The following is a 25,215-nucleotide window of genomic DNA, read 5'->3' as shown; positions in this document are numbered from 1 at the left end:
GGGCCATGGGGGACAAAGGGTGGAACCCCAAGTATGCAGGGGGAGGCCCACGGAGCGAGCATGTCCGTCCCCCACCCCCCTGACCCTTGAGGGCTGGGCCTGGCTGTCACTCAGCTCTGGGTGGTGTGGGTAGCCCAGGAACCGAGGCCCGCCCCCGTGTGGACACCGTGGTTTGACCTGGGTTGGATGGGATGTGGGCTCCAGGGACCACCAGAAATAGAGCCACTTTGGGTTCAGGGTGGGGACACTGCCAGGCCAGCACAGGGGCGGCCGCCCCACCCCTGGGACTGGTCAGCTGACTGGCTGTCTCGGGGCGTCTGCACCTCAAAGGACAGAACTGGCCACCACCAGACTTCAGTCAGGCGGGGGGGCGGGGTCCTGGGCACCCTGCCCAGTGCTGTCCAAGGTGGGACACAGGTGCAGCTGCTGTGGGAGCAACCAGCCGGCAGGGTCTGGCTGGGGGTCCTGTTTGTGAGGTCGGATGTCTGAGGGGGGTGGCCTGTGTCCCCGGGGGCCTCAGATGGCCAGGCCCGGGGCTCCAGGAGACACCAAGCTGCTCAGGTGTCCGAGGGGGGCTGAGCGGCCTGTGGGTGCTCCCTGCCGCCAGCGCCCCCTCCGCGATCGGCGAGGTCCTTCCTGCAGTTCTGAGAGCCTGCGGGGGAGGGGGACGTGTGAGCCCCACGTGGGCACCCCCAGGGCAGCGGGGCGGCTGGGGCTCCGTCAGAGGGCAGAACTCCGGTGGGATGGAGGGGAGGCGGAGCCAGCGCCGGCCCAGACCCCACCCCAGCTCCCACATACTCACTCCAGGGGGCGCCGCCCTGGGCCAGCGCATCGGCCACGGAGGACAGGACCATGGTGCAGTAGTTCATCTGTGGGAGGGGACAGGAGGCTGGGCCCCTGCTGCCCGGACCCTGGCAGTGGGTGTGAGGGTGTGCAGGGCTGGCCCTGGGGAGGGCCTGGTACTTGCCTGCGACTCCAGACACTTGATACGCCTCTCCTGCTCCCTCAGCGCCCCCAGGGACTGGGCCACGAGCTCCACTCTGTGGGGGGGGGCAGCCCGTGGGCCTCGGGGCACGCCGTGTGGCCCCTGCCCGGGCCCCGGGAGAGGACGCTGCTGGGCGACCCCTGCCCTGGTGGCCTGGCCGTCCCGGGCCCTCCCAGCTCAGCGGCGGGTCAGGGCCCAGGAGGCCCGGGCTGGTCCAGCTGCCCCCCACCCCCACCCCGCGCGGCCACACCTGTGGGCGGTCTTGCGCAGCACTTCGCCCTCGCTGTCCCTCCGCCGCTTCTCCTCTCTGCCCAGGAAGTTCTCCTTCTGCACCGTCTCCCACGTGACGATCTTCTGGTCCAGGGGCTCCGGCAGGTCCCTCTCTGGGGGCAGAGCGAGCTCTGCTGGAGCCACGGCGGCCCCGGGGTGCTGGGCCCGGGCAAGGTGGGCGAGGCAAGCCTGGACGTGGGGCCAGCGGGCAGACGGCGGCTCTGGGCCTGGGCTGGCCCCAGTGGGCCCCGGGCCCCCTCCCCTGGCCCCGGGCTCACCCAGGCGCTCCCGAGTGTGCCCGGCTCGCTTGCCGAGGAGCCGCTGGAGCGCCAGGCTCAGGTGGCTGAACAGGATGAAGGGCGGGGCCAGGGCCGGCCGCCCGTGGTACTCCACGATGAGGTTGTAGCGCTGGAACTTCCAGAACATGTCCGCGTTGCCCTGCACCACCTGGAACGTGTAGCTGCGGGCACACAGCCGGCCCCTCACCCGTCTGCAGCTGTCCTGGGGTGTTGAGACCACCCGGCGGGGGCCCTCCCCGTGCCTGGGGCCCAGACCGGCCGCTCCGGGGGGGGGGGGGCACCTGAACATGGCGATGAGCAGGTTCATGAGCAGCACGTTGGTGACCAGCAGGAAGGTGACCAGCAGCAGGATGACCAGCCAGTTGGCGTAGAGGTTGGGGCAGGAGGGCGAGCCCTCCAGCAGCAGCGGGTGCACGGAGCAGTTCACACGGGCCTCTGGGCGGCGGCAGGCGCATGGGCACAGGGCACGGGGCCTGGCTCACCACGACTCCAGGCTGGGGAAAGCAGCCGAGGCCAGCCCAGCGCTGGGCCTGTCCCCTGCCCCTGCTCACCGCCCCCCGTGGGGCCACCCTGGCCAGGGCCCTAGAGGCACAGCCACTTGGGGGATGGGCAAGAGCGGGCAGGCTCCTGGGGACGGGGTTCTGCTGGGTGTTGCGTGGGTCACACCTCCATCCCACACCCCCCCACAGGCTCCGGCTGGAGAGCCGGCCTGGCAGAGCGCGTGGCGCCAATGTCCATCAGCCCCCACGCCGGGAGCAAGTCCACAGCTGTGCACAGCCTGTGGGGCAGAGGGTGCTGGAGGTGCCGGGCTCGCCCTGGGCCACGGGGGCCACGGGCAGCCTCCCCTCTGCCCGCGGGACAGGAGCGGGTGGGAGTGTGCTGGCCGTGGCGGCCCCACCCCCGGGCCTGGCTCCCCCGCCCCGGCCTCCCTGAGCACAGGAGGCATGCCCGCCCCACCCACCCCACTGTGCTTTTGTGCCTGCACCCACCCCCACACCCCACACTCCCCCACCCCCACATGGCGGCGCCTATCGCCCCGCGCCCCCCTCCAGGGTCGCTCCTGCTTCCTTTCTGGGGAGTGAGTTATTGAGTGTTTTGGGGGAGGGGAGTGCGTGGCCCCCAGCCCGGGTCTGCCGCTGGCTGATTCATGGCCCTGCCCCTCCTCCTGGCGCCCGCAGAGGCTGCCTCGAAGCCGTAAATCTGCCGGGTGAAAGCCGCTCCGGGCCCGAGACCCTGCGTCTCCCTGTGCCTGGAGAAGGCGCCACCAGGCCCGGCTGCAAATTAAGTTGTCTCTGGGGCCCTGGAGCCCGGGAGAGGGAGCTCCCAGCTGGCGCCTGCAGAGGTGGGGGCGGGGGTGGGGGCCGCGGGAGCAGCTGGAGCCTCAGTTCCTCCTGGGCCCAGGTTAGGGGCCCTGTGGCAGTGACCCGGGGACCAGACTCAGGGGGCTACACCCAGAGGATGGGGGCCTATACGCGGAGCCCCAGGGCGAGAGTAAGACGTGGACAGAGCCCCGGCCACAGACCATCCATGCAGGACTGGCCAGCGGGGTCCACGGCTGCCCTGCACACCTCAGGGGGCCTGGGGACTCGGGGAGCCGCAGCTTCCACCTTCCCCGTGTGGTCCAGGGCCCAGGGAGACGGAGGCTGTGGCCAGGCTTGACCCAGAGCAGCTGGGGCCATCGGGGCCGGAGATGCTGTTGCATGGGTAACACTGGCTCCCCACCCCTGCCCTGGCCGCAGGTGACTGCCTCTCTGGTCTCCCTGCCCTCCCGCGGGGGCCTGGGGGCTACGTGGAGAGCGTGACCGGGGTGCGGGGCAGGCGCGCTCTGGCGGCTCTAGTGGCCTGGGGCATGGACTGTGGATGAGCACACAGCTAGGGTCACGGGGGGGGGGGGGGGGCTGGGGGCCGTGCGCGACACCCCAGTTAGGCCCCTCCCACCACCCCCGTGATCACACACAGGGGGCCTGGGAAACCCAGCCCGAGCAGCCTGCTGCCTGCCAGCCCCTCTCTGAGCCCCAGGCCTTCCCTGGCCCCCTCACCCTGGTGAGAGACTTCCCAGCTGGGTACAGGGGCTGGGGGGAGGGACACCCACAGCCACGGATGGGCCGGGCTCCCGGGCCGACAGCAAGCAGCACAGACACAGGATGGGGCTGTTGGGAACGTCCTCACGGCCGAGGGCCTCAGACGGGCGGTGGGTGAGAGGGAGGCCCTTCAGGGCAGAGGCCCGGGGTGTGTGGGGCAGCGGCAGGGGACTGTGTGGCCTGGACGCGCCTGCCCTAGGCCCCACGCTGCCCACCTCGTCCCCTCTGCCCCCAAAGCTAGGCTTGCCCTTGGCCACCCCGCGCAGGCCAGCCCCTGACCACCTTGGGGCCTGCTTGTGACCCACGTCCCAGCCCAAGGCCCCCGAGTCTGCCAGCTCCGGGCCAGGGTCTCCCACGCCCCCCTCCCCGCTGCGTGCTCACCGTCGATCTCGTCCAGCGGGATCTGCCCGAAGATCTGCAGGTAGGGCCGGTACAGCACGCGGCGGAAGATCCACTCCAGGCGGCCGTCGTGGGGGTGCAGCAGCGCCTGCGTGGTCACGCCGTAGGCCACGAGCCACACGCTCAGGAAGAAGAGGAAGAAGAAGACGTCCTTCATCTCACGGGGGCGGGGCAGGGAGAGGCGTCAGCGGGCAGGAGCGCGCCGGCCCGGGCCGGCGGGGCTCCCGCGGCGGCTCACCATCCGCTCCACGATGATGATCTTGGGGCCCAGCTGCTTGTGGACGGCGAAGATGTGGATGAGCCGGAGCGTGAACACCATGAAGTCCAGGGCCAGCACGGCGCGGCCGGCCTCGAACAGCGCGGGCAGCGCCCTGCGGAGGACGAGGGCTGGACACGCCTTCCCCGGGACACGCAGCGGGGCGCGGCCGGGGCTGCCGCCCACCTGCAGGTGACGCCCACGACGAACAGGAAGATGGCCACCATGTCGCACTTGTTCCAGTTGTCTTCCCACGTACAGCGAGAACTTCTTCACCAGGTGCGTGTCCCCGGCCGCGAAGAAGCCCTGCCGGGGACACAGCCCACTGCGCCGCCCCGCGGACGCCCGGCGCCCGGACTCCCCTCGCCCTCGGCGTCTGCATGGGCTAAGGCGGCCGCCATCCCGCTCGGGACTCGGTCCCTGCTCCCTCCCAGTGCCAGCTTCCCGTGACGCCGTCCCCGAGCGCCAGGGTCCCTGACACGCGTGCGGGAAACCCAGATGGGGTTGCACACGCCGGGTGGCAGCCTGGCCCGGAGGGCCTCTGGGGAGCGCTCTCTCCCTCTCCTTTTCAAATACAAAACAGATAAGCGAGTGTATTTAGTGTTTGGACTGATCCTGCGTTGTGGCTCAGGGTTCAAACCCCGACTGGAGAGCCCAGAGCTGCAGCAGGGCCCAGGCGGGGCTGGGGGCCGGGGGCCGGGGGCTGGGGACAAGCTGCCCAGGCGGGGCTGGACCTGGGCCTGGGGGCTGGGGGCCGGGGGGCCGGGGGCTGGGGACAAGCTGCCCAGGTGGTGCTGGACCTGGGCCTGGGGGCTGGGGGCTGGGGGCTGGGGGCTGGGGACAAGCTGCCCAGGTGGTGCTGGACCTGGGCCTGGGGGCTGGGGACAAGCTGCCCAGGCGGGGCTGGACCTGGACCTGGGGGCTGGGGGGCCGGGCCCTGTTCTGCCGCCCACCTGCCGGATCTCCTCCAGCACCAGCGTGAACACCCAGAAGTACAGGGCGACCTCGGCCCCCGCCGGCCCCCGCGGGGGCGGCCGGAAGTCCAGGAGCAGGACGTAGGTGAACAGGAAGAGAAATGCGAAGTACATGACCACGTTGCCCAGGAACACGGTCACGGGCGCGCCCCAGAACTTCCGCCAGCGCGTGAGCAGGAAGGCGGCCCGCGGGCCCCGCTCACCCCCGGCGCCCGGCACCTTCAGCGGCTCCTCCTCCCTGGGTGGACAGGGGTGACGGTGAGCAGGCGCAGCCGGGCCAGAACCTCGCCTCCCAGCCCTCCGGCCCCTTACCGGCTGCCCAGCAGGCTCCTCTCCGAGTCCAGGTCGTCCAGCTCCTGCACGGCCTCAGGGCCCGGCCGCAGTGGGGCCTCCTTGCTGTCGCACAGGGGACACTCAGGGTCCTGGGGAAGGGCACCCAGAGGCGCCCACTGCGGCCCCGAGCACCCCGCTGGCAGCGAGCTCACCGAGACGGATGAAGGCCGGGGCACCCGGGGCAGAGGTGTGCCGGCCGTCACCCACCTGAAGGTGATGAGGCTGGTGTAGACCAGGGCCGGGCAGCTGAAGGCGGCCAGCAGCCGCAGCACGGGGGTGCCCGCTGCCATGTCCCCCCACCAGATCCGGGTCAGGAAGGCCTGCAAGAGAGGCCACCTGCTGGCTTGCCCTGCCCACCTGTGCCCCGCCCTTTCCCATGGTGCTGGGCCCCGCCCACTTGTGCCCCACCCCTTCCTCTGGCACCAGGACCCGCCCACCTGTGCCCACCCCTTCCTCTGGCGCCGGGTGGGGTCAGCAGAGGCCCCGCCCAGCCCTATCTCCTTGCGGAAAGGAGCGGCTCCCAGGCACGGGGCTCCATGACTCCCCGGGCCCAGCAGAGGAGGCCCCTCCCCCGAGACCTGAGAGGGAGGAGTTGCCTGGTGGAGGGGGCGGTCCCGAGAAAGAACCACACCCCCTCCCTCTGCACAGGTGGGACCAGTCGCGGCTGTGTGGTGCCCGGGGCACCCCCACCTGCACGCCATCGTGGGCGAAGAAGGCCTTGGTGTCGGCCTCGGCGGCCAGGTGCAGGCAGGTGGTCCTGCTCCAGCTGCGGTTCCGGCGCACCAGCAGGGCAAAGGCCCGCTCCTCGCTGTTGCTGTAGCACTCAGAGAAGAGGCCTGCCCGGCCGGGCCAGTCGGCCACCACCCCACGCCACGCCACACCCTGCCACGCCATGCCACACTCTGCCAACACTCCACCCTGCCACGCCACGACACACCACACCACGCTCCACCCCATCCTGCCACGCCATGCCACATCCTGCCATCACACAGCCCCCCACACCACACCACACCCCACCCCCATGCTCCACCATACCATGCCACGCTGCACCCCACCCCATCCTGCCATGCCACACATGCCACACTGCACCCCACCCCGCTCCACCCTGCCACGACACACCACGCATGCCACACTCCACCCCCCGGCTCCACCCTGCCACACCACACCCTGCCACGCCATGCCACACTCCACCCCGCCCCGCTCTACCCTGCCACACCACACCCTGCCACACTCCACCCCACCACGCTCTACCCTGCCACGCCACGACACACCCCACCACGCTCCACCCCATCCTGCCACGCCATGCCACATCCTGCCATCACACAGCCCCCCACACCACACCACACCCCACCCCATGCTCCACCATACCATGCCACGCTGCACCCCACCCCATCCTGCCATGCCACACTCCACCCCACCACGCTCCACCCTGCCACACTATGCCACAACCCCCCATGCCACACCCCGCCCCACCACGCTCCACCCTGCCACACCACAGCCACGCCCAGCCCACCCTCCTGCCCAGAGTTGTGTCTCTAGGACAGGTGCTGTGTCTGCCCTGGAAAATGGCCAGCTGTGCACAGGGGCGTCTGCCTGGGCTGCCCGGCCCGTCTCCAGCCTTTCCCCATCCCCAGCGGGACTTTGGAGCCTCCAGCGCCAGAACTCCCCCCGCCACGAGGCAGGGCCCAGTGTGGGTCCAGGGGCCAGTCCCAGGAGGGCTCCAGGGCCCACCTGCACCCTCGTCCAGTCCTGTGCCACAGGGGGCCTGTGCAGGCGTAGGAGCCGCCCCGCGGGGAACCCAGGCCCCTCCGTCTGGGCCTCCCACATCTGCCCGCCTGCCTGGCGGTCACTCACCCAGGGCCAGCTGCTCGTACTTGGCTTCCCGAGTGCCACGGGCCACCTTGGTGTCCGTCTCCAGGTGGGACATCTCTTTGAGGATTTTGCAGGCCACCAGGGCAGCGGCCACTCCCTCCCGGCCCTGGCAAGAGGGGTCTCAGGGGCCAGCCGCCTGCCTCGCCCCACCTCCCAGGGCCCGCGGCCCTGCCCACCGCCCTTCCAGGGAGCCGAGGTTCCGCTGGGCACCGGGCGTGGCTCACCATGGCCCAGAAGTAGGTGGCCATCTCGTGGCGGTTCTGCAGCACGGCCCACAGGAACAAGTCCCTCCAGGGGTCCTGGCTCTTCTGGCTGAGGTCCAGCGGCCACCTGTGGCCCGTGGGCCGCCTGGCTGGTCCCCTCTCCTGGAGGACAGGGGTGTCGGCCTCTGGACCCGCCCCGCCCCGCCTCTGCCCCGTCCTGTCCCACCCCACCTTTGCCCTGCCCTCGGCTCCATCCCGGCCTGCCCACCGCGCTCACCGCCCTCCCTCCTGTGGCCCCGCCCCAGCCCCGGCCCTGCCCACCGCCTTCCTGTGTCCCCGCCCCGGCCCGCCCACCACGCTCACCGCCCTCCCGTGGCCCCGCCCCGGCCCGCCCACAGCGCTCACCGCCCTCCCGTGGCCCTGCCCCGGCCCCAGCCCCGCCCACCTTGCCCACCGCCCTCCTGTGTCCCCGCCCCGGCCCGCCCACCGCGCTCACCGCCCTCCCGTGGCCCCGCCCCGGCCCGCCCACAGCGCTCACCGCCCTCCCTCCTGTGGCCCTGGCCCCGCCCCGGCCCCGCCCACCGCACCCACCGCGCTCACCGCCCTCCCGTGGCCCCGCCCCAGCCCGCCCACCGCGCTCACCGCCCTCCCTCCTGTGGCCCTGGCCCCGCCCCAGCCCCGCCCACCGCACCCACCGCGCTCACCGCCCTCCCGTGGCTGGCCGCCCGGCCGTCCTGGTAGAGGCCGCGGCAGGCGTCGTGCAGGAAGTCCTTGAGCACTCGGGACACCTCGTGCAGCGAGAAGGCGGGCGGCCCGGCGGGGGGCCCCCGGGGCTGCTGCGCGCCCAGGCCGGCCAGCGTGAGCCGGCCCTCGGCGTGCTTGCGCTGGAGCAGCTCGAAGAGCAGGCTCTTGGGGGGCACGGAGCGGTACAGCTGCTGCAGCCGCCCGTAGGTCAGGAAGTCGGCCACGTCCGCCCCGCTGTCCACGAACAGGCGCACGAACTCGGGCTTGTCGCCCACCAGGGCGTCCATCAGCACCTCCTCCAGGTGGCAGGACTGGCAGCGGGGGGGGGGGGGGGGGGACGTGAGCGCGACCTGCCCCGGGCCCGCCACGCCCCTCCCTGGGTGCCCCAGCCTGGCCCCCTGCCCCGGCGGGACGTGGGGGCGGAGCGCGCGGGCTGCAGGCACCCGGCCAGGCCTCCCCGGGCCCCCTGCTCGCCGGCCGCCCCCAGGCCCTCAGCGCGGACCCTGGCCCGGGCGGGAGGCACCTTCCACTCCACGTCCCCGTTGAAGATCTCGCTCCTGGCGATGTCCACGCGGTTCCAGGCCACGGCCAGCTTGAGCTCGTCCAGGTAGTCCTGGGCGTCCTGGCTGTGGCTCTTGCAGGCTGGGGCAGGCGGGGGCCGGTGAGGGTGACAGAGCCGGGGCGCAGGGTTCCCCGGGGACGGCGGGGGTGGGGCGGGCCACGGGGGCCCAGGCTCCCGGCCCACACACGTGTCCGCGTGAGGCACGGACGCTGCCCGGGCCCGCTGGCCGCGGGGCAGCCTCACCCTTCAGCAGCGCCTTCAGCAGCACCGTGTCCACCTCGGCCGAGCCGTCCTGCTCGAAGTCGTGCACGGTGAGCAGGTGGGCGTGGCCCACGATGTTCTGCAGCTGCAACGCCAGCGCCAGGCCCTGAGGGGCGCCCGCGGCCCGCCCGGCCCAGCCCGGGCGCCTGCACCCCACGGGGGCCTGGCGGGAGGCTGCAGGTGGGGCGCGTGGCAGTGGGGGGCACCCCAGGAGCAGGGGTCGGGAGGCCGGGGAGGGCCGCCTACCAGCTTGGTCCAGTGCACAATGGCCTCCCAGGAGAAACACTGGCCGGGGAACTTCTCCTTGAACTGCTTCTCCACCAGCTGCGGCACCAGGAGGTGCGGCTGGCTCACCAGGGCGGCCAGCACGTCGGCCACGCCCCCCGAGCCCGCCAGGATCAGCCACGGGGTCGCCTGCTCCAGTGCCCTGGACATCCTCTGAGGCGGGCGGGACGGGAGAGCCGTCAGTCAGCCCAGGGTGCCCCGCCTCTGTGCACCTGTGGGCGCAGGGCCCGCCCCCGGCCCCGCCCCCTCCCCGCCCTACCTCCAGGATGCCAGGGCCACCGCTGACCAGCAGGCAGAGGACAGGGATCTCCATGCTGCCGGTGCCTGCGAACAGAGCGGCGTGGGCTCCTCCTGTGCTCAGAGCAGGCAGGGATGGGGCGGCCAGCGGGGGGTGGGGGTGGGCAGAGACCCTGCTGGGGGCAGAGGCCACCCACACGCTGCCCCTCTGGCTGACCCCTTCCCAGGGGGTGCATGTCCCCGGGGGCTGGGGTCCTGAGGGCTCCGATCTTCATGTGTACCGGCGCCGGCTGGGGTGCACAAAGCGGCCGGCACAGAGTCCCAGGAGTGGCCTGGGCCCGCGTGGGTGTGGCCGGGCAGGGCCTGCACCGAGGCTGCTGTGGAGCGGGAGCCCCACGGAGCCAACCAAAGGGCCACACCCACCCCGGGCCGAGGCTGCTCCCCTGTAGCCACCAGCTCCCGTCTCCCGTGGGGCCTGCCCTTTGCTCCCGTGGGCCTGCCCTGGTCCCCGCGGGGCCTGCTGGTCTTGCCCATGCGCTAAGTTTTCCTTCGTGTTTTCACACCTCTCGAAGCAGTTTCGTGCCTTGTTTACAAACATCACCCCCTGGAGCTTTCCTGGTGAATCTGGCTCCCACACCACCCCAGCACCACGGCGCCCATTCCCCTGGCAACACCGCCCCCTGGTGGCCGCGTCCTGCAGGCCCAGTGGTGGGAAAGAGCCCTCTGCTTCCTGGTGCAGCCAGGGCCTGTGGCCAGGGGAGCCCGAGACAGCGCAGCTATGACCGCCGTGCTGTCCAGTGCTACTGCTCCGCCCCGCCCGGGTGCTTCGGCCCACAAGACCCTTCCGCGGCCCCCTGCCCGCACCCAGTCCCCAGGGCCCGGGGCCTCACCCCCGTAGCCCGTCCTCTGCTCAGAGATGTGCTTTTCCAGCCCCAGCCACAGCTCCGTCAGCTCGTCCGCCTGCCCCGGGGGGGCCGGCTCCACCAGCAGGAAGTGGGAGAGGTTGCTGTCCAGCGGGCAGAGGGGACCCTGGCCGCCGCCGTCGTCCTCGGGGAGGTGGACAGGGATGTCCTCCTGCGCCAGGCGGGGCTCTCAGGGGGCAGCTGCGCACCCCTGGGTGAGGCCCCGGGCTCGCCCTCTGCCCAGGCCTCAGTGTCCCCTCCCCTCCGATGGGGAGGGCTGGGCTGCTGGGGCCCGGGTCCTTGGGATGGTCAGAGCCACCGGGGCACTCAGCGCCGCCTCCTGGAGCCCCGGGCTGGAGCCTGGACCCCTATCCCGGCCGCATCTCATACAGAGCCCTAGGGGGTGTGACCCAGCCCATCGGTGCACTGAGCCACACCTGGGCCCAGCTGGACACCGGCCGGGTCGTGAGGGCCCAGGGCCACCCTGTGGCTCTGGCCGAGGCTGCCACCTGCTGGGCCCTGGCCCGCCCCCACCCCTGCTCCGAGTCCATCATCCCTCAGCCCCCATCCTGAGCGCCCACCCCCGCCCCTGCGACAGCTGCTGGCGGCCCGTCCACTGCCCCTTCTGGCCTCCCTGGCCACCCAGCTCCGAGCCGTGCACTGACCGGGGCGTTGTCCAGGTGCTGCCGGTGCAGGACGTGGCCCAGGGAGGCGATGCCGATGGCGACCACGCGGACCTGGGTGGACGTGCTGGCCAGCGAGTGGTCGCGCACAGCCTGCCCGACGTGCCAGGTCAGGCCCACGCGGAGGGCGCTGGTCAGGATCCAGGCCCCTGTGGGAGCGGCAGGGGCAGCCAGCGAGCCGGAGCCGGAGCCGGAGCCGGAGCGGGGCACTGCGCGCGGTGGGCAGGCGGGGCCTCACCTGTGCTCTGCGCCGCCTTGACCAGCCCCCTGCGCAGCACATCCCGCAGCCACGGCTTCACGGCCAGGGGCCGCTCCTCGGCCACCAGCGACACCACCAGCGTGGGGGCCGGCAGCTGCCACTCGGTGAGCAGCAGATCGAAGAGCACGGAGGGGCCCACACCGCGCGGCACCTTCACGAGCTGTGGGGCCGAGGGCCACAGGCTTGGCTGGGGGCGTGGCGGGTGGGGGGCGGGGTGCCGGGCAGCAGGGCGTGGGGAGCGGGGCCAGGCGGGGCCTGCTTGCACCTGCTGTGCAGCCCTTGCGCCTCCGGGGTCTCCCAGCACCCGCAGGTGAGCCTCGGGAGCAGCTCGGGGCACGGCGGACCCCCCACGCAGGCTGGGGGGCTGCCCCTACCTTGCCTCGCTTCTTCCCAGAGCCTCCAAAGATGATCTGGCCCCGGCACAGGCCCGGCCCCTGCGCGTCGCCCATGGCCTGGGGGCTGCCAGCACGGGAGCCCGGCTCGTCCACCATGGCTGCTACTCTGCGGGGACACGGCAACCCTGAGGACGGAGAGGCCCGCGTGAGCTGCCCTCTGGCCGCCCCAACCCCCCAGCCCCCGCAAGGTGAGCAGCTCCACCCCACCCCCGCCCGGACACGTCCACGTCCACGTCCACGCTCCTCCGTGGGCCTTGCCTTGTGGCGTCCTGAAACCACAGAGAGTAAGCAGGGGCTGTAGCCTCCGGGCGGCAGGTGAGAAGGGGAGGCCTGGGGGAGGGGGCGAGGGGGCTGGCAGGGCCCAGCCCAGGCGGAGCGGGACAAGGACAGGCTGGGGCCACCCTGCCCCTCCCCGCCCCGGCTGGCGCCATCTTCCTGGTGAGGAGGGGCTCTCAGCAGCACGGACCCAGGGTCGTCCGGGCCCCACAGCCCTTCCCTGGCCCCAGCCACTGGGCCCTGCCTCGGCTGACCACGGCCCGCCCGGCCTGCCCGCCTCCCTCCAGCCTTCACTGAGAATGCAGGAAGGGACCCTGCCGGCTCCTGCCCGAGCCCCGCCTCTCCCGGGCTACACTGCGCAGGGTCTGGCCACGGCTGAGCGCTTCTTTGTGTCCGAGGGGGACCTACCTGTGCACACGGCGGGGGCGTGGGAGGGCAGGGCTCGCCTGGGGGCTGTGGAGCTGGCACAGGGGCCCTGTCCCTAGCCCCGGCCCCGAGGTGAGCTTCAGAGCAGGTGCAACAAGGAAGTCGCCGCTGGTGGCCCTGCGGGAGGGACAGGGACGTCAGCCAGGCGCCCCCAGGGGCAGGCAGAGGTGGGAGCCACGCGGCGGGGCCTCGCTGGAGCCTCTGGAGGGAGCGTGGCCCCCGTTGGCCCAGGAGGACACTGGCTGGCGGCGGCTCCTTCCCACAGCCCCGTGAGGTGTGAGCGTGTGAGGCCCCCGCCCCGGCCACGGCGCCCTTGGGATCCGCAGGCCACAGCCCCACCCTGGGAGATGCAAATTCCCCGCTGCCCGCCCGGTGGCCACAGCGGGCCCAGGCTGGCAGAGGAGCTGGTGGGATTTCCACGGAAGCTGGCATTGGGGCCCGTGGGGAAGGGGAGACGCGCGGGGTGCCCGTGTCCCATGGCTGAGACCAGCCGGGGCGACACAGGCCGCAGGGAAGGGGCAGGGCCGGGGAGGGTCCTTCCAGCCGCTTCCGGCTGCTGGGGGCTGTAGGTGCCCTTGGCCCTGGTCCCTCTGGGCTCTGCCCCTGCTGTCCCGGCCTCCCCCGTGCCAGTCTCTGTGTCTCCTCTCCTTAGAAGGGCCACCCCCCACCCCCTGGCCTCACTCCCACCAAGGCCCCTCATGCTGTGGCTGGACAGGGGTCCCCAGCCGTGGCCAGGCTGGTCGGGGCTGACCACCACTGAGGGCCCCTCGCTCTGTCCCCACAGTTCCTGGCGTGAAGGCTGTGGGACCTCCCGGGAGCCCTCCCTCTCTGCAAAGCCCCCACCCCGGGAGGAGCCCCCACCCTCCATCTCCTGACAGTCAGATGGCGGGGGGTGAGCCCCACCCCAAAAGCCAGGTTGGGGAGCGACGCCATGGCAGGGGCCGCTGGGCGGGTGCCAGGCGCCAGGCAAATGCGGCCAGCAGGAGGGCGGGTATGCAAAGGGTCGGGATTTGCATGGCAGGTGTCTGAGGCACCATGGGGCCTGGGGGGCTCCAGGAGGCCAGGGCAGCCGGGGGGGCCTGTGTGACCCTTGCCAGGCGCCGGTCCTAGAGCCCCAGGCGGTCGCCCTGGGTGGGGGAGGCCACTGACTGCCGGCAGGGACAGCCACAGAAGTGGCCGGAAGCAGTGTGGCTCCTTGTCCTCGCAGGGGCCAGTGAGGGCAGAGCCCAGCGCAGGGCCTCTCTCACCTGGAATGTCACCGGCCGAGACACGAAGTTGCCAGCAGGGTCCCTGCAGAGGAGGCGGGCACCCAGCAGCACGGACGCCCTCTCCCTGGGACACGGGGACCCCGGGCTGCCTCCCACCTTGTCCCTTCCAGGCTGCCGGGCCGAGCTGTGGGGTCACCCCCGCCTCTGCCCCCACACAGGCCTTTCCCAGGCAGCAGGCAGCCCCAGGGAGCGAGAGGCAGGGAGGTGGCCGGAGCCACCTGGTCCTGGGCCCCATGCCCTTCCCATCCCACAGGGGACATGGGCACTTCTGGTGGGGCTGGCGGAGGGGTGGGACCCCCGCCTGGTGCCCGGGTGTGCCCACAGGCCCAGCCCCCTGCTGCTGCCCCTCCCCGCCCACGCCAAGACCCCAGGGAGCAGACACAGGGACACCGACCCCAAGGGCCCACCGCCCCAGGGGGTGTCCTGTCTGGCTGGGGGCAGTGCCCGTCACGGAGCAGACCCTGCGTGGGCAGCTGTGGTTCCCTCCGCGGGCTTGGCTGAGGATGGCTGGGCCGAGCCGGCCAGCGTCACCTGGACGCATGGTTGGACAGGGCCCTAAGCCTCTTGTTTCTCCCACACGTGGGAACAGGTGCACCAGGGCTCGGGCCAGGGCGCCTGGGCGGTGGTCCAGGGGACAGGGAGGGACCGCCCACTCCCCTGAGTATTGGCTGTGAGCGCCTGTGGGTCAAGGCCACTCGCCGGCCACGGAGCTAGCAGCATGGGGGCTGCATGAGGAGCACGAGAGGTGCTGGAGGGGCAGGGGTAGGTCCCGCCCCCACCCCAGCCCCGGTGCTTCTGCCCGGCTTTTCAACCTGGGGCTGGTTTTCCCCTCTGTGAAATGGGGATCCCAGCGGCCCAGTGTCAAGGAGGCCGTGGGTAGCACACCAGGAAGCAGAGCCCGGGCCCCCTCCCCAGGCTCCCAGGCCAGGCCCCCTCCTGCCCTAAGTTCTGGGAAGGGCAGGTCCAGGACCAGAGCTCCCTGCAGCCTGGCCAGTGTGGCCTTCGGCCACCAGAGGGCGCCCCAGGACCACAGGCAGAGGCAGCCATGGTGGCCAGGGAGGCCCCAGTGTGGCCCGAGCGCTCGCAGAAGGCAGGGGCAGCCTGAGGCCCCCCCAGCAGATACGGGGGGACTGGCGGTCAGAGATGCAGAACTCAGATGCAGCTGGGACCCCCGGGCCTGCACCCATGCCGGGTGAGTTCCAGGCGGGAGCAGTCCATCCTCGGGCCCCAGGGTGGAGGGGCCAGGCCTGAGTCTGGGGTCTGCTGGGCCTGGGAGGTCCAGCCTGAGCTCACACCGCCCCGCCAGCCCAGGGCCTGGTCCCTGTGCGTCCAGCCGGTGCCCAGAGGTCATGGAAAGGGGCGGTCTCCTTGGAGCCCGGGGGTGGGGCCCAGCTTGCTCTCTGTCCCCATCCTGCCTCTGCACGCTCCTCCTGGACGCTGGGGACCACGGCGATGCCTCCTGGCCACCCCCAGCCCAGTACCTCCGCTCCGGGCCACGCCCCCTCAGACCCCCTGGCTCCTGCTGCCCCCTGCCCCTGCCAGGAGCGTCCTTGCCCAGAGACCCCCGGCTCCTCAGCCTGCCTCCCACCCGAGGCCACTCTGCTCCCCCTGGCTCATCTCTGGCCCCAGGAGCAGCCACAGGCCCCACCTCTGGGCCCCCTGCCCCGGGCAACAGGGATTCCAGCCAGGCCTGTGCCCCGCACGTGTCTGTCTGGGACACCCGGCTGCCGGCCCGCAGAGATGCACCTCCCCGCCGCGGGAGGCTGGAGCCTTGGGCTCCGAGCTGACCCCAGCATCCCGAGGGCCGGAGCCCTCCAGCAGCCTAAGCCATTTCTGACCAAGACCCTCAGGCCCAGCACAGGAGGAGGGGCTGAGAGCTGGCCCCTCCTTGCTACAGTCACTGGAGTTATCTTCGTAAAGATTTATGGGGCCTGTGTGGTGGCCTGGTGGGCTGCGCCTCCGCCTGCAGTGCCAGCATCCCATGTGAGTGTCGGTTCGAGTCCCGGCAGCTCCTCTTCCAATCCAGCTCCCTGCTATGGCCCGGGAAAGCAGTAGAGGATGGCCCAAGTGCTTGGGCCCCTGCACCCACGTGGGAGACCCGGAAGAAGCTCCTGGCTCCTGGCTTCGGATCAGCGCAGCTCCACCCACTGCAGCCATTTGGGGAGTGAACCAGCGGATAGAAGACCTCCCTCTCTCTCTGCCTCTCAAATAAACAAAATCTTTTAAAAATTTTATTTTATTTATTTGAAAGGTAGAGTTAGAGAGAGAGAGAGAGAGAGAGAGAGAGAGGGGTCTTCCATCTGCTTCACTTTCCAACTGCAATGGCTGGGGCTGGGCCAGGCTGAAGCCAGGAGCCAGGAGCTTCCTCCTGGTCTCCCACGTGGGTGCAGGGCCCAAGCACTAGGGCCATCCTCCACTGCTTTCCTGGGCCATAGCAGGGAGCTGGGTCAGAAGAGGAGCAGCCGGGACATGAACCGGCGCCCATATGGGATGCTGGCACTGCGGCCGGTGGTGTAACCGGCTACACCAGCGCACCAGCCCCACATGGCACTGGATTTGAAGAGTCACTGCCCTCAGACCCCGAGAACGTGGTGGCCCCCGAGTCCTGGCCGGCATGGGATGCAGATCCCGGCAGATCCTGGCAGATCCCGGCAGATCCCGGCAGATCTGTGCCCCTCCGCCGGGAACCACTGGGACAGCCCCCGTGGTCGCCCTGGCCGGGGCTGGCACGTGTGCTGTGCAGGGCCATCCCAGGTAGGGGTCCCCACATGGAGGCAGCCCCCCGAAAGCCGCCCCACCCTGTGGAGCACAGAGCCATGTCACCCCGGACTTCCGGTGGCCACACCCATGGGCCAGCATCACTTCCTGGGCACTCAGGGGACACGGCAGCCCCACCCTCCGTGGCAGTGCCCTGGGCTGAGGGCCCCGCCTGGGGGCCGTGGCCAGCGTCTTTGCCCTGAGGCGGCCATCAGGGTCCTGCACTGTGGCCTGTGCCCAGGGGGCAGGGACAGGGAAGGGGAGGGACAGAGGGCGGGGCAGGGTGCCAGTGGCCCCTCTATGCCTGCACTGCCCATCAGCCTCGAGGCACAACCCGCACCCCATCACACCAGACACACATGCCAGGACCGAGGCCCCCTCTGGAGACCCTGGCCATCCGTCCTGAGGGGCTGGCTCCAGGGGAGCTCCCGCCCCCTCTCCCTGGAGGGCCTGGTGACAAATGGCAGAGCTGCAGGCAAGGGAGCCCCAGGGACAGCCCCCCGGGGCAGCCGTCAGTGGGGCCTGGGGCAGGGGCGCCACACCCACGTCTCCACGAAAAGATCCCCGAGGGCCCGTGCAGGCCTCGCCTGGGAAAGCCGACGGCTGAGGCCGACTGCGGGGCCTGTGACGACAGAGCAGTGGACGCCAGGCCCTGGCGGGACACCAGAGGGCAGAGGGGCCCAGGGCCCAGGGGGATCACGGGTAAGTGTGAGAGCAAGGGCCACGGTGGACGGTGTGGACAGTGTGTCAGCGCATGTCATCACGTGTGTCAGTGTGTCCGTGTGCCCTGTCATCATGCATGTCAGCATGTGTGTCCGTGTGCCCCGTGTCATCATGTGTCAGCGTGTGCCCCATGTCATCATGTGTCAGCGTGTGTCCATGTGCCCTGTGTCATCACATGTCAGCGTGTGTCTGTATGCCCCGTGTCATCGTGTGTCAGTGTGTGTCCGTGCACCCTGTGCCATCACATGTGTCAGCGTGTGTGTGTGTTCTGTGCCCTGTCATCACATGTGTCCGTGTGCCCTATCACACATCAGTGTGTGTGTCCGTGTGCCCTGTGCCATCACATGTGTCAGCGTGTGTGTCTGTGTGTCCTGTGCCCTGTCATCACATGTGTCTGTGTGCCCTGTCATCACGTGTCAGCGTGTGTCCATGTGCCCTGTCATCACATGTCAGCGAACGTCCATGTGCCCTATCACATGTCAGTGTGTGTCCGTGTGCCCCGTGTCATCATGTGTCAGCGTGTGTCCATGTGCCCTGTGTCATCACATGTGTCAGCGTGTGTCCGTGTGCCCCGTGTCATGTGTCAGCGTGTATGTCCGTGTGTCCTGTGCCCTGTCATCACGTGTCAGCATGTGTCCATGTGCCCTGTCATCACATGTGTCCGTGTGCCCTGTGTCATGTGTCAGCATGTGTCCGTGTGCCCTGTGCCCTGTGTCATCACATGTGTCAGCGTGTGTCTGTGTGCCCCGTGTCATCATGTATCAGCACATGCCCTGTCATCACATGTGTGTCCGTGTGCCCTGTCACGTGTCAGCATGTGTCCATGTGCCCTATCACATGTCAGTGTGTGTCCGTGTGTCCTGTGCCCTGTCATCACGTGTCAGCGTGTGTCCATGTGCCCTGTCATCACATGTGTGTCTGTGTGCCCTGTGTCATCATGTGTCAGCATGTGTCCATGTGCCCTGTGTCATCACATGTCAGTGTGTGTCCTGTGCCCTGTCATCACATGTGTGTGTCCATGTGCTCTGTCATCACATGTGTTCCGTGTGCCCTGTGTCATCACATGTCAGCATGTGTCCGTGTGCCCTGTGTCATCACGTGTCAGCGTGTGTCTGCACACCTGTGTGTGTCTGAGGGACTCAGGGTCTCGGGGGCAGCCACACAGCGGGTGTCTGTACCCGAGCTGCAGGATGAGGCCCGCTGTAGGCAGAGCCCAGGAGCCAAACTTCTTCCCCTGACCCCGCGGCCACCAGTGCCCCAGGCCAAGGCCCTGAGCTCGCCCAGCCAGGCGTGTGGTTGTGCTGAGTGGCTTGTGTGTGCGGGGGTCAGGGAAAACAGGGAAATAAACAACGTACATGGCCCTGGAGGGACGCCGAGGCTGGGGCTTTACTTCTAAGGCAGCCAGGGAGACCCCTGCGGGAGGCAACCTCTGTGCACACAGCTGAGGGCAGGGTTCTTCCTGCCAGCCCCCCTGCCTGTCCACCCACGGACGCCGAGGCTGGGGGCTTTACTTCTAAGGCAGCCAGGGAGACCCCTGCGGGAGGCAACCTCTGTGCACACAGCTGAGGGCAGGGTTCTTCCTGCCAGCCCCCCTGCCTGTCCACCCACGGACGCACTGGGCCCTCACTCTCACCCGTCTCCCCGGGCACCCACCCTAGCTGGCCCTTCTGTCCGCCCGTCGCCGTCCACCTGCCCGGACACCCCACTCCCACCTGGGTTTGTGTCTGCTCCCCACCGGGCTCCCCCTCGCCCTGTAGGAGCCCCTCTGAGAAGGGGCGGGCTGAAGGCCACGTTGTACCCAGGAAGGCAGGGAATTCAGTAGGCGCCCCATAAATGCAGGCAGGCTGCCTGGGTCACCTGCGTCCTTTCCATCGGGCCACCGCTGGCCCCTGCCCTCCCGGCAGCCCTGGGCGGACCTGCTAAGCACCTGCTCACGTCAAGGCCACGGTGTGGACGGGAACTTCCCACCGTGGCCTTGAAGGACACAGGGACACTGGGTCTCCAGCCATCCACTGTCTGAGACGCCGGGGCACCCACGCCTCCCAGCCGGGACGGCCGTCCGAAGGCACGCTGCCTAGGCGGGTGGGGTCTGGAAGCCGTGGGTGGGAGTGGGGGGCCCACGGTGCCAGGGCAGTGGGCTTTTGGGAACCCTCCCCTGCTTGTGCCCGGCTGCCACGGAGCCCTGGAGCAGTGGCCTACGGGGGCAGCTGCGAGCTCTCCGGGAACAGGGAGCCCAGGCCAGCTTCCGGGTTGGCGGTGCCAGTGAAGGGCTGAGCCCCCCTCGAGTGGCGCCACCTGGCCCTGGGGGCCGGCTGGGAGACGAGCGTGGGTGTGTGACTCTGCAGGGAGGCCCAGCCACAAGCTGCCTGGGCTGCAGCCAGACCCCGGGGACCGCTCCGCCTCCCCCCTCCACTGTGGGTCCCCTCCAGAGTGCACCATTCCCACCGGCTGCATCCGCCGCTCTGAGCCGGCTTTTCCCTGCCTGGGATTGGGAAGGCTCCCCAGCTTCTGTGGGCACAGCAGGGTTCCTGTGCACACACACCATGTACACACCTGCACACCTGTGTACCTGCTCACCGTGTACACGCCTGTGCACCTGCTTACCACACACACACCTGTGCACCTGCTCACCACACACCTGTGCACACCTGTGTACCTGCTCACCACACACCTGTGCACACCTGTGTACCTGCTCACCACACACTCACCTGTGCACACCTGTGTACCTGCTCACCGTGTACACGCCTGTGCACCTGCTCACCACACACACACCTGTGCACCTGCTCACCACACACCTGTGCACCTGCTCACCACACACTCACCTGTGCACACCTGTGTACCTGCTCACCACACACACACCTGTGCACACCTGTGTACCTGCTCACCACACACACATGTGTACCTGCTCACCACACACACACCTGTGCACACCTGTGTACCTGCTCACCACACACTCACCTGTGCACACCTGTGTACCTGCTCACCACACACACACCTGTGCACACCTGTGTACCTGCTCACCATCACACCTGCACACACCTGCACACCTGTGTACCTGCTCACCACACACACACCTGTGCACACCTGTGTACCTGCTCACCACACACCTGTGCACACCTGTGTACCTGCTCACTACACACTCACCTGTGCACACCTGTGTACCTGCTCACCACACACACACCTGTGCACACCTGTGTACCTGCTCACCACACACACACCTGTGCACCTGCTCACTACACACTCACCTGTGCACACCTGTGTACCTGCTCACCAGACACACACACGTGCACACCTGTGTACCTGCTCACCACACACACACCTGTGCACACCTGTGTACCTGCTCACCACACACTCACCTGTGCACACCTGTGTACCTGCTCACCATCACACCTGCGCACACCTGTGTACCTGCTCACCACACACCTGTGTACCTGCTCACTACACACTCACCTGTGCACACCTGTGTACCTGCTCACCACACACACACCTGTGCACACCTGTGTACCTGCTCACTACACACTCACCTGTGCACACCTGTGTACCTGCTCACCACACACACACCTGTGCACACCTGTGTACCTGCTCACCACACACTCACCTGTGCACACCTGTGTACCTGCTCACCATCACACCTGCGCACACCTGTGTACCTGCTCACCACACACCTGTGTACCTGCTCACTACACACTCACCTGTGCACACCTGTGTACCTGCTCACCACACACACACCTGTGCACACCTGTGTACCTGCTCACTACACACTCACCTGTGCACACCTGTGTACCTGCTCACCACACACACACCTGTGCACACCTGTGTACCTGCTCACCATCACACCTGCGCACACCTGCACACCTGTGTGCACACACACAATCTTCCATGGGCTGGTTACCTGCTTAGAACCTGGAAGGAGAGAGTAGGGGCCATTGCTGGGGGAGGCCGGGCTCCTGCTGCCCACCCATTATGCTCCCCATGTGCCCACGGCCCAGGCCTCCTCCTCCTGACCCAAGAGATGGCGAATTTGTCCACTCCACTGCCCTGGGGCCCTGCCCGAGCCAGGTGAGCATGAGCACCTGCTCTTGGGGTGCCTGCCCTGGGTCTGCCCATCCCGCTCTGCTCCCAGCGCACTTGGTGGCCTGACTGTGGCCACAGCCGTGACAGGGAGGACAGAGCCTGGCCGACGGATGGGGCCCCTCTCGGCTGCACGCATCTGCGTCGGCCTGGGAACCTGTCCAGAGTCCCGGGACCTGAGCTGGCGGCACTGACGTGTGCGGGCTCAGAGGCGGCGGGGATGTGCTGGGGACGGCCTGCAGGCTGGGGTGTGCTGGGGGCAGAAGGCCCTGGGCCTGCTGCTGGTCACTCCCAGAGGGGACGCTCGCCAGCCGGAGGGCCCTCTTTGGACTCAGCATGAGGAGCGCGAGGTGGTGACACCTGTCCTGCCACAGCCCGCTCCAGCATCCAAGCTGTGTTAGCACCAGGGACCCCCAGTGCTGCCCCTGCCTTCCCGTAGCTCCCCCACCCGCCCGCTTTGCCGCCAGCTCCGTGGTCAGTGGAGGGACGGGGCTCGGCGTCCAGCTGGTGCTCAAGGGCGTGGGCAGTGACAGGACGGATGCACAGGAAGCTGAGCTGAGGTTGCCCCGTGGCTGGTGGACGCCGGCCTGGCAGCAGCTGCACCCCCGCCCCCGCCAGCATCAGTTTCTCCTTCCCTGTGTTCCTATGGCCCGGGAGGTCCTCCCCCGGCGGCGGCGGAGCAGGGAGCTGAGGGCTGCTGGCAGAGTGGTCTGTGGCCCTGAGACCAGGGAGAGGGCGCCGTGTCTGTCTGTGCCCAGGACCAGGCGAGCACCCGGAGACTCGGGGGGTGGCGGGGGGCACGGCCTGGGGAGCGGCCAGCAACTGGCCCACACCCACACCCTGCGCTCCAGACCTCAAAGCCCCTCCCTCCCTCTGGAGAGTTCTCCTGACCCCAGAGAGCAGCCATGGGCTGGCTCAGCCCTGCCACCCACTGAGAGGCTGCGCCCATATTTCCTGCTCCGCCCCCACACCCTCACCCTCAGCCTGCCCTGTGTACCTGGCCTCCCTCTGGCCACCCAGCCCACCCTTTCCTCAGTGCCCCGGCACCCCGGGTCCCTCAGGCCAGCCCAGAGCCCCCCCACAAGCCCTCATGGGCTGACACCTCTGACCCCAGGGGGCCTGTGACCTCCTAAAGGCTTCCCAGGTGCTTGGGCGGCGAGGACTGGAATGTCAGGGATACGGACACACACAGACGTCAGTCATACACAGTGGACGCATTCAGCAGCGGCCTCAACAATGCCAGCTCAGAGGTGGCTCTGTTTGATCTCCGCCGGCCACTCCACAGCCACTCCCCCATGTCACACAGAGGTATCTGGAGGCGCCTCGGGCCCCCAGCAGGTATGGCCCCCATCCTGAGCTCAGCTCCGCCCCTTCCCTGCAGCTGCCTCGTGGTCAGCCACACACCCCACGAAGGCCAGTGGGGACCACCCGGTGCCATCACCCATGAATGGGGTTTTAACTTACTTCATATATATTTTTTAAAAGATTTATTTGAAAGGCAGGGTAAGAGAGAGGTCTTCCATCTACTGGTTCCCTCCCCAAATGGCCACAGCAGCCAAAGCTTGGCCAGGCAGAGCCAGGAGCTCCATCCAGGTCTCCACATGGATGCAGGGACCCAAGGACCTGGGCCGTCCTCTGCTGCTCTCCCAGCTGCATCAGCAGGGAGCTGGGTGGGAAACTGATCAGCCGGGACTGAACAGGTGCCCATGTAGGATGCTGGCACCTGTGACACCACTGCACCAGGCCCATAACACCCATATTTTTACAAACAATGAGATTTTTTGAGTTCAGGAGCCAGGGTTGAGACTCCGTGGGTTAAGCTATTCCTTACCTGGGAGAACAGTAGAAGACGGCCTAAGTGCTTGGGCCCCTGCCACCCATGTGGGAGACCCGGAGGAAGCTCCTGGCTCCTGGCTTCGGCCTGGCCCAGCCCCGGCCATTGCGGCCATCTGGGGAGTGAACCAGCGGATGGAAGATTCTTCTCTGCTTCTCCCTGTCTCTGTTCGTCACTCTGCCCTTCAAATAAATAATTAAGAAAAGGTTGTCTGAGTTCGGTTGGTCTTTGGCTGTTACACGTGATAACATCGATCTTGACATTCCAACCCGAGGCTGGGGCGCAGCTCAGCCCACCCCGCTGACGCCATGGCCGCTCTTGGAGCACCACGTGCTGCAGGTGCAGCCTCGTGTGGGCACTATTTCCCCGTTCCCTTTTAACGTGCCCTTGGGTTCGTCCTCCATGCGTCAGCTGCCGTGTGCTTGGCTGAAGTGACCAGAAGCGGTGGGGAGCGGCACCTGCCCGCGGCATCTCCCCTGGAGAGCGCCTCGGGCGGCTGGGAGCGTGCCCATCAGATAGGTGAGGACGGCATCAGGGTGTACTTTTAACGTGGGGCCGAGCAGCTTTTTATAAGGACAAAGGTCCCGGGCCCCCTCTGCTGGGAACCGTGCGTCTCCCGTCCACTTCCTTCTTCTTCTGCGCTTCGGGTGTTCTTTTAAGATTTATTTACTTACTTGAAAGAGAGCGAGAGAGGTCTTCTATCCACTGGTTGACTCCCCGAATGGCTGCAATGGCCGGAGCTGGGCCAATCCAAAGCCAGGAGCTTCTTCTGAGTCTCCCACATGGGCGCAGGCGCACCTGCTGCTGCTTTCCCAGGTGCACCAGCAGGGAGCGGGATCAGAGCAGGAGCAGCCGGGACTCGAACCTGCACCCACATGGGACGCCAGGGCTGCAGACAGCAGCTTTACCTGCCGCACCACAGCGCCAGCCACGCTCTGGGCATTCTTCACGGGTGTGGGGTCTGCTCGGGCTCTCTTTCCCACTCTGTAGGACCTACAGCTCCCAGACTTCACGGCAGGGCGGCAGGGGTCGGCCCCACGCCCACGCTCGGGGGCCTTGCTTCTGCTCTTCCCCCTTCCGCACTTCGGCTTCCGCCCCACGGCCGTGGGCCCATGTCTGGCTTCCATGCGGGCGTCCGGCCCCTCGCCCTCATCCTCCTCCCTGCTGACCTCAGCAGTGCTGCCGCACCTGCTGAGCCCCTGGGCTGTGTCGGTCAGAGGCAGACGTGCCCCTTCCTCGGGCCTCTGCTGTTAGCTGCCGTGGGGCAAACAGAGCGCCTGGGGTCTGGATCCTCCCCACGCCCACCACGCTGCAGACACACGCACCCCCGGGCAGTCGAGGGGACTTTCTGGTGCTCAGGAAAGACCGGGGGCCATCTTCCATGGCGGAGGCCCTGGCTGGGGAGGGAGTCACCTCCACACTGAGCTCCACGTCCGCTCCCTGCCACAGGAGGGGGCAGTGTCCTGGGAAAGGTGGGGGCGTTCTAGTTACTGCCCCCACCTGCCCCGAGACCGAGACCCACACCAGGTAGACCTTCCCAGAGGTCACCACCCCCACTCGGCGTCAGCCCAGGGCAGGAAGACAAGGAGGACAAGGCCTCTTTCTCCCTCCCTAGGGCAGCCTCACCCCTCCCCAGCCTGCGCAGGCAGCCCTGCCCCAAGGACGGGCAGACCCAGTCCTGGAGCCCGGCAGACTTCCACTGGGCGCTCCCTGGCTGCCGGGGTTCCCATCTCACGCTCCCTAGTGCGCGCGCAGTGCCCCCAAGCACTCCCCAGCAGCGCAGGAGCCCCGCCAGTGCCCATTGTTGCCGGACCTGTGCCAAGGCGCCTCGCCCTCGCCCTCGCCCTCGCCCTCGCCCTA

General features: G+C 68.8%; 1 protein-coding gene across 1 annotated transcript; it reads right to left on the bottom strand.

Annotated features, from left to right (window-relative positions):
- Window positions 1-557: 557 nt before the first annotated feature.
- Window positions 558-21,859, bottom strand: TRPM5 (transient receptor potential cation channel subfamily M member 5). Its single transcript, XM_062198505.1, is given in 28 exon segments — window positions 558-652; window positions 803-869; window positions 968-1,040; window positions 1,236-1,368; window positions 1,534-1,715; window positions 1,836-1,989; window positions 4,017-4,191; window positions 4,273-4,405; window positions 4,477-4,538; window positions 4,540-4,596; window positions 5,244-5,502; window positions 5,577-5,660; window positions 5,805-5,917; window positions 6,288-6,433; window positions 7,452-7,575; window positions 7,694-7,834; window positions 8,377-8,727; window positions 8,940-9,058; window positions 9,222-9,324; window positions 9,486-9,677; window positions 9,784-9,848; window positions 10,652-10,835; window positions 11,329-11,495; window positions 11,585-11,765; window positions 11,980-12,106; window positions 12,208-12,330; window positions 12,685-12,819; window positions 21,717-21,859. Coding segments are annotated over 28 exon segments (3,888 nt in total).
- Between the last annotated feature and the right edge of the window lie 3,356 nt (window positions 21,860-25,215).

Source organism: Lepus europaeus, chromosome 7 (assembly GCF_033115175.1).
Source record: "Lepus europaeus isolate LE1 chromosome 7, mLepTim1.pri, whole genome shotgun sequence".
In the NCBI taxonomy this organism is placed as follows: Eukaryota; Metazoa; Chordata; class Mammalia; order Lagomorpha; family Leporidae; genus Lepus; species Lepus europaeus.
The sequence above is the reverse complement of the archived record's forward strand: the minus strand, read 5'-3'. Positions and strand labels throughout refer to the sequence as shown.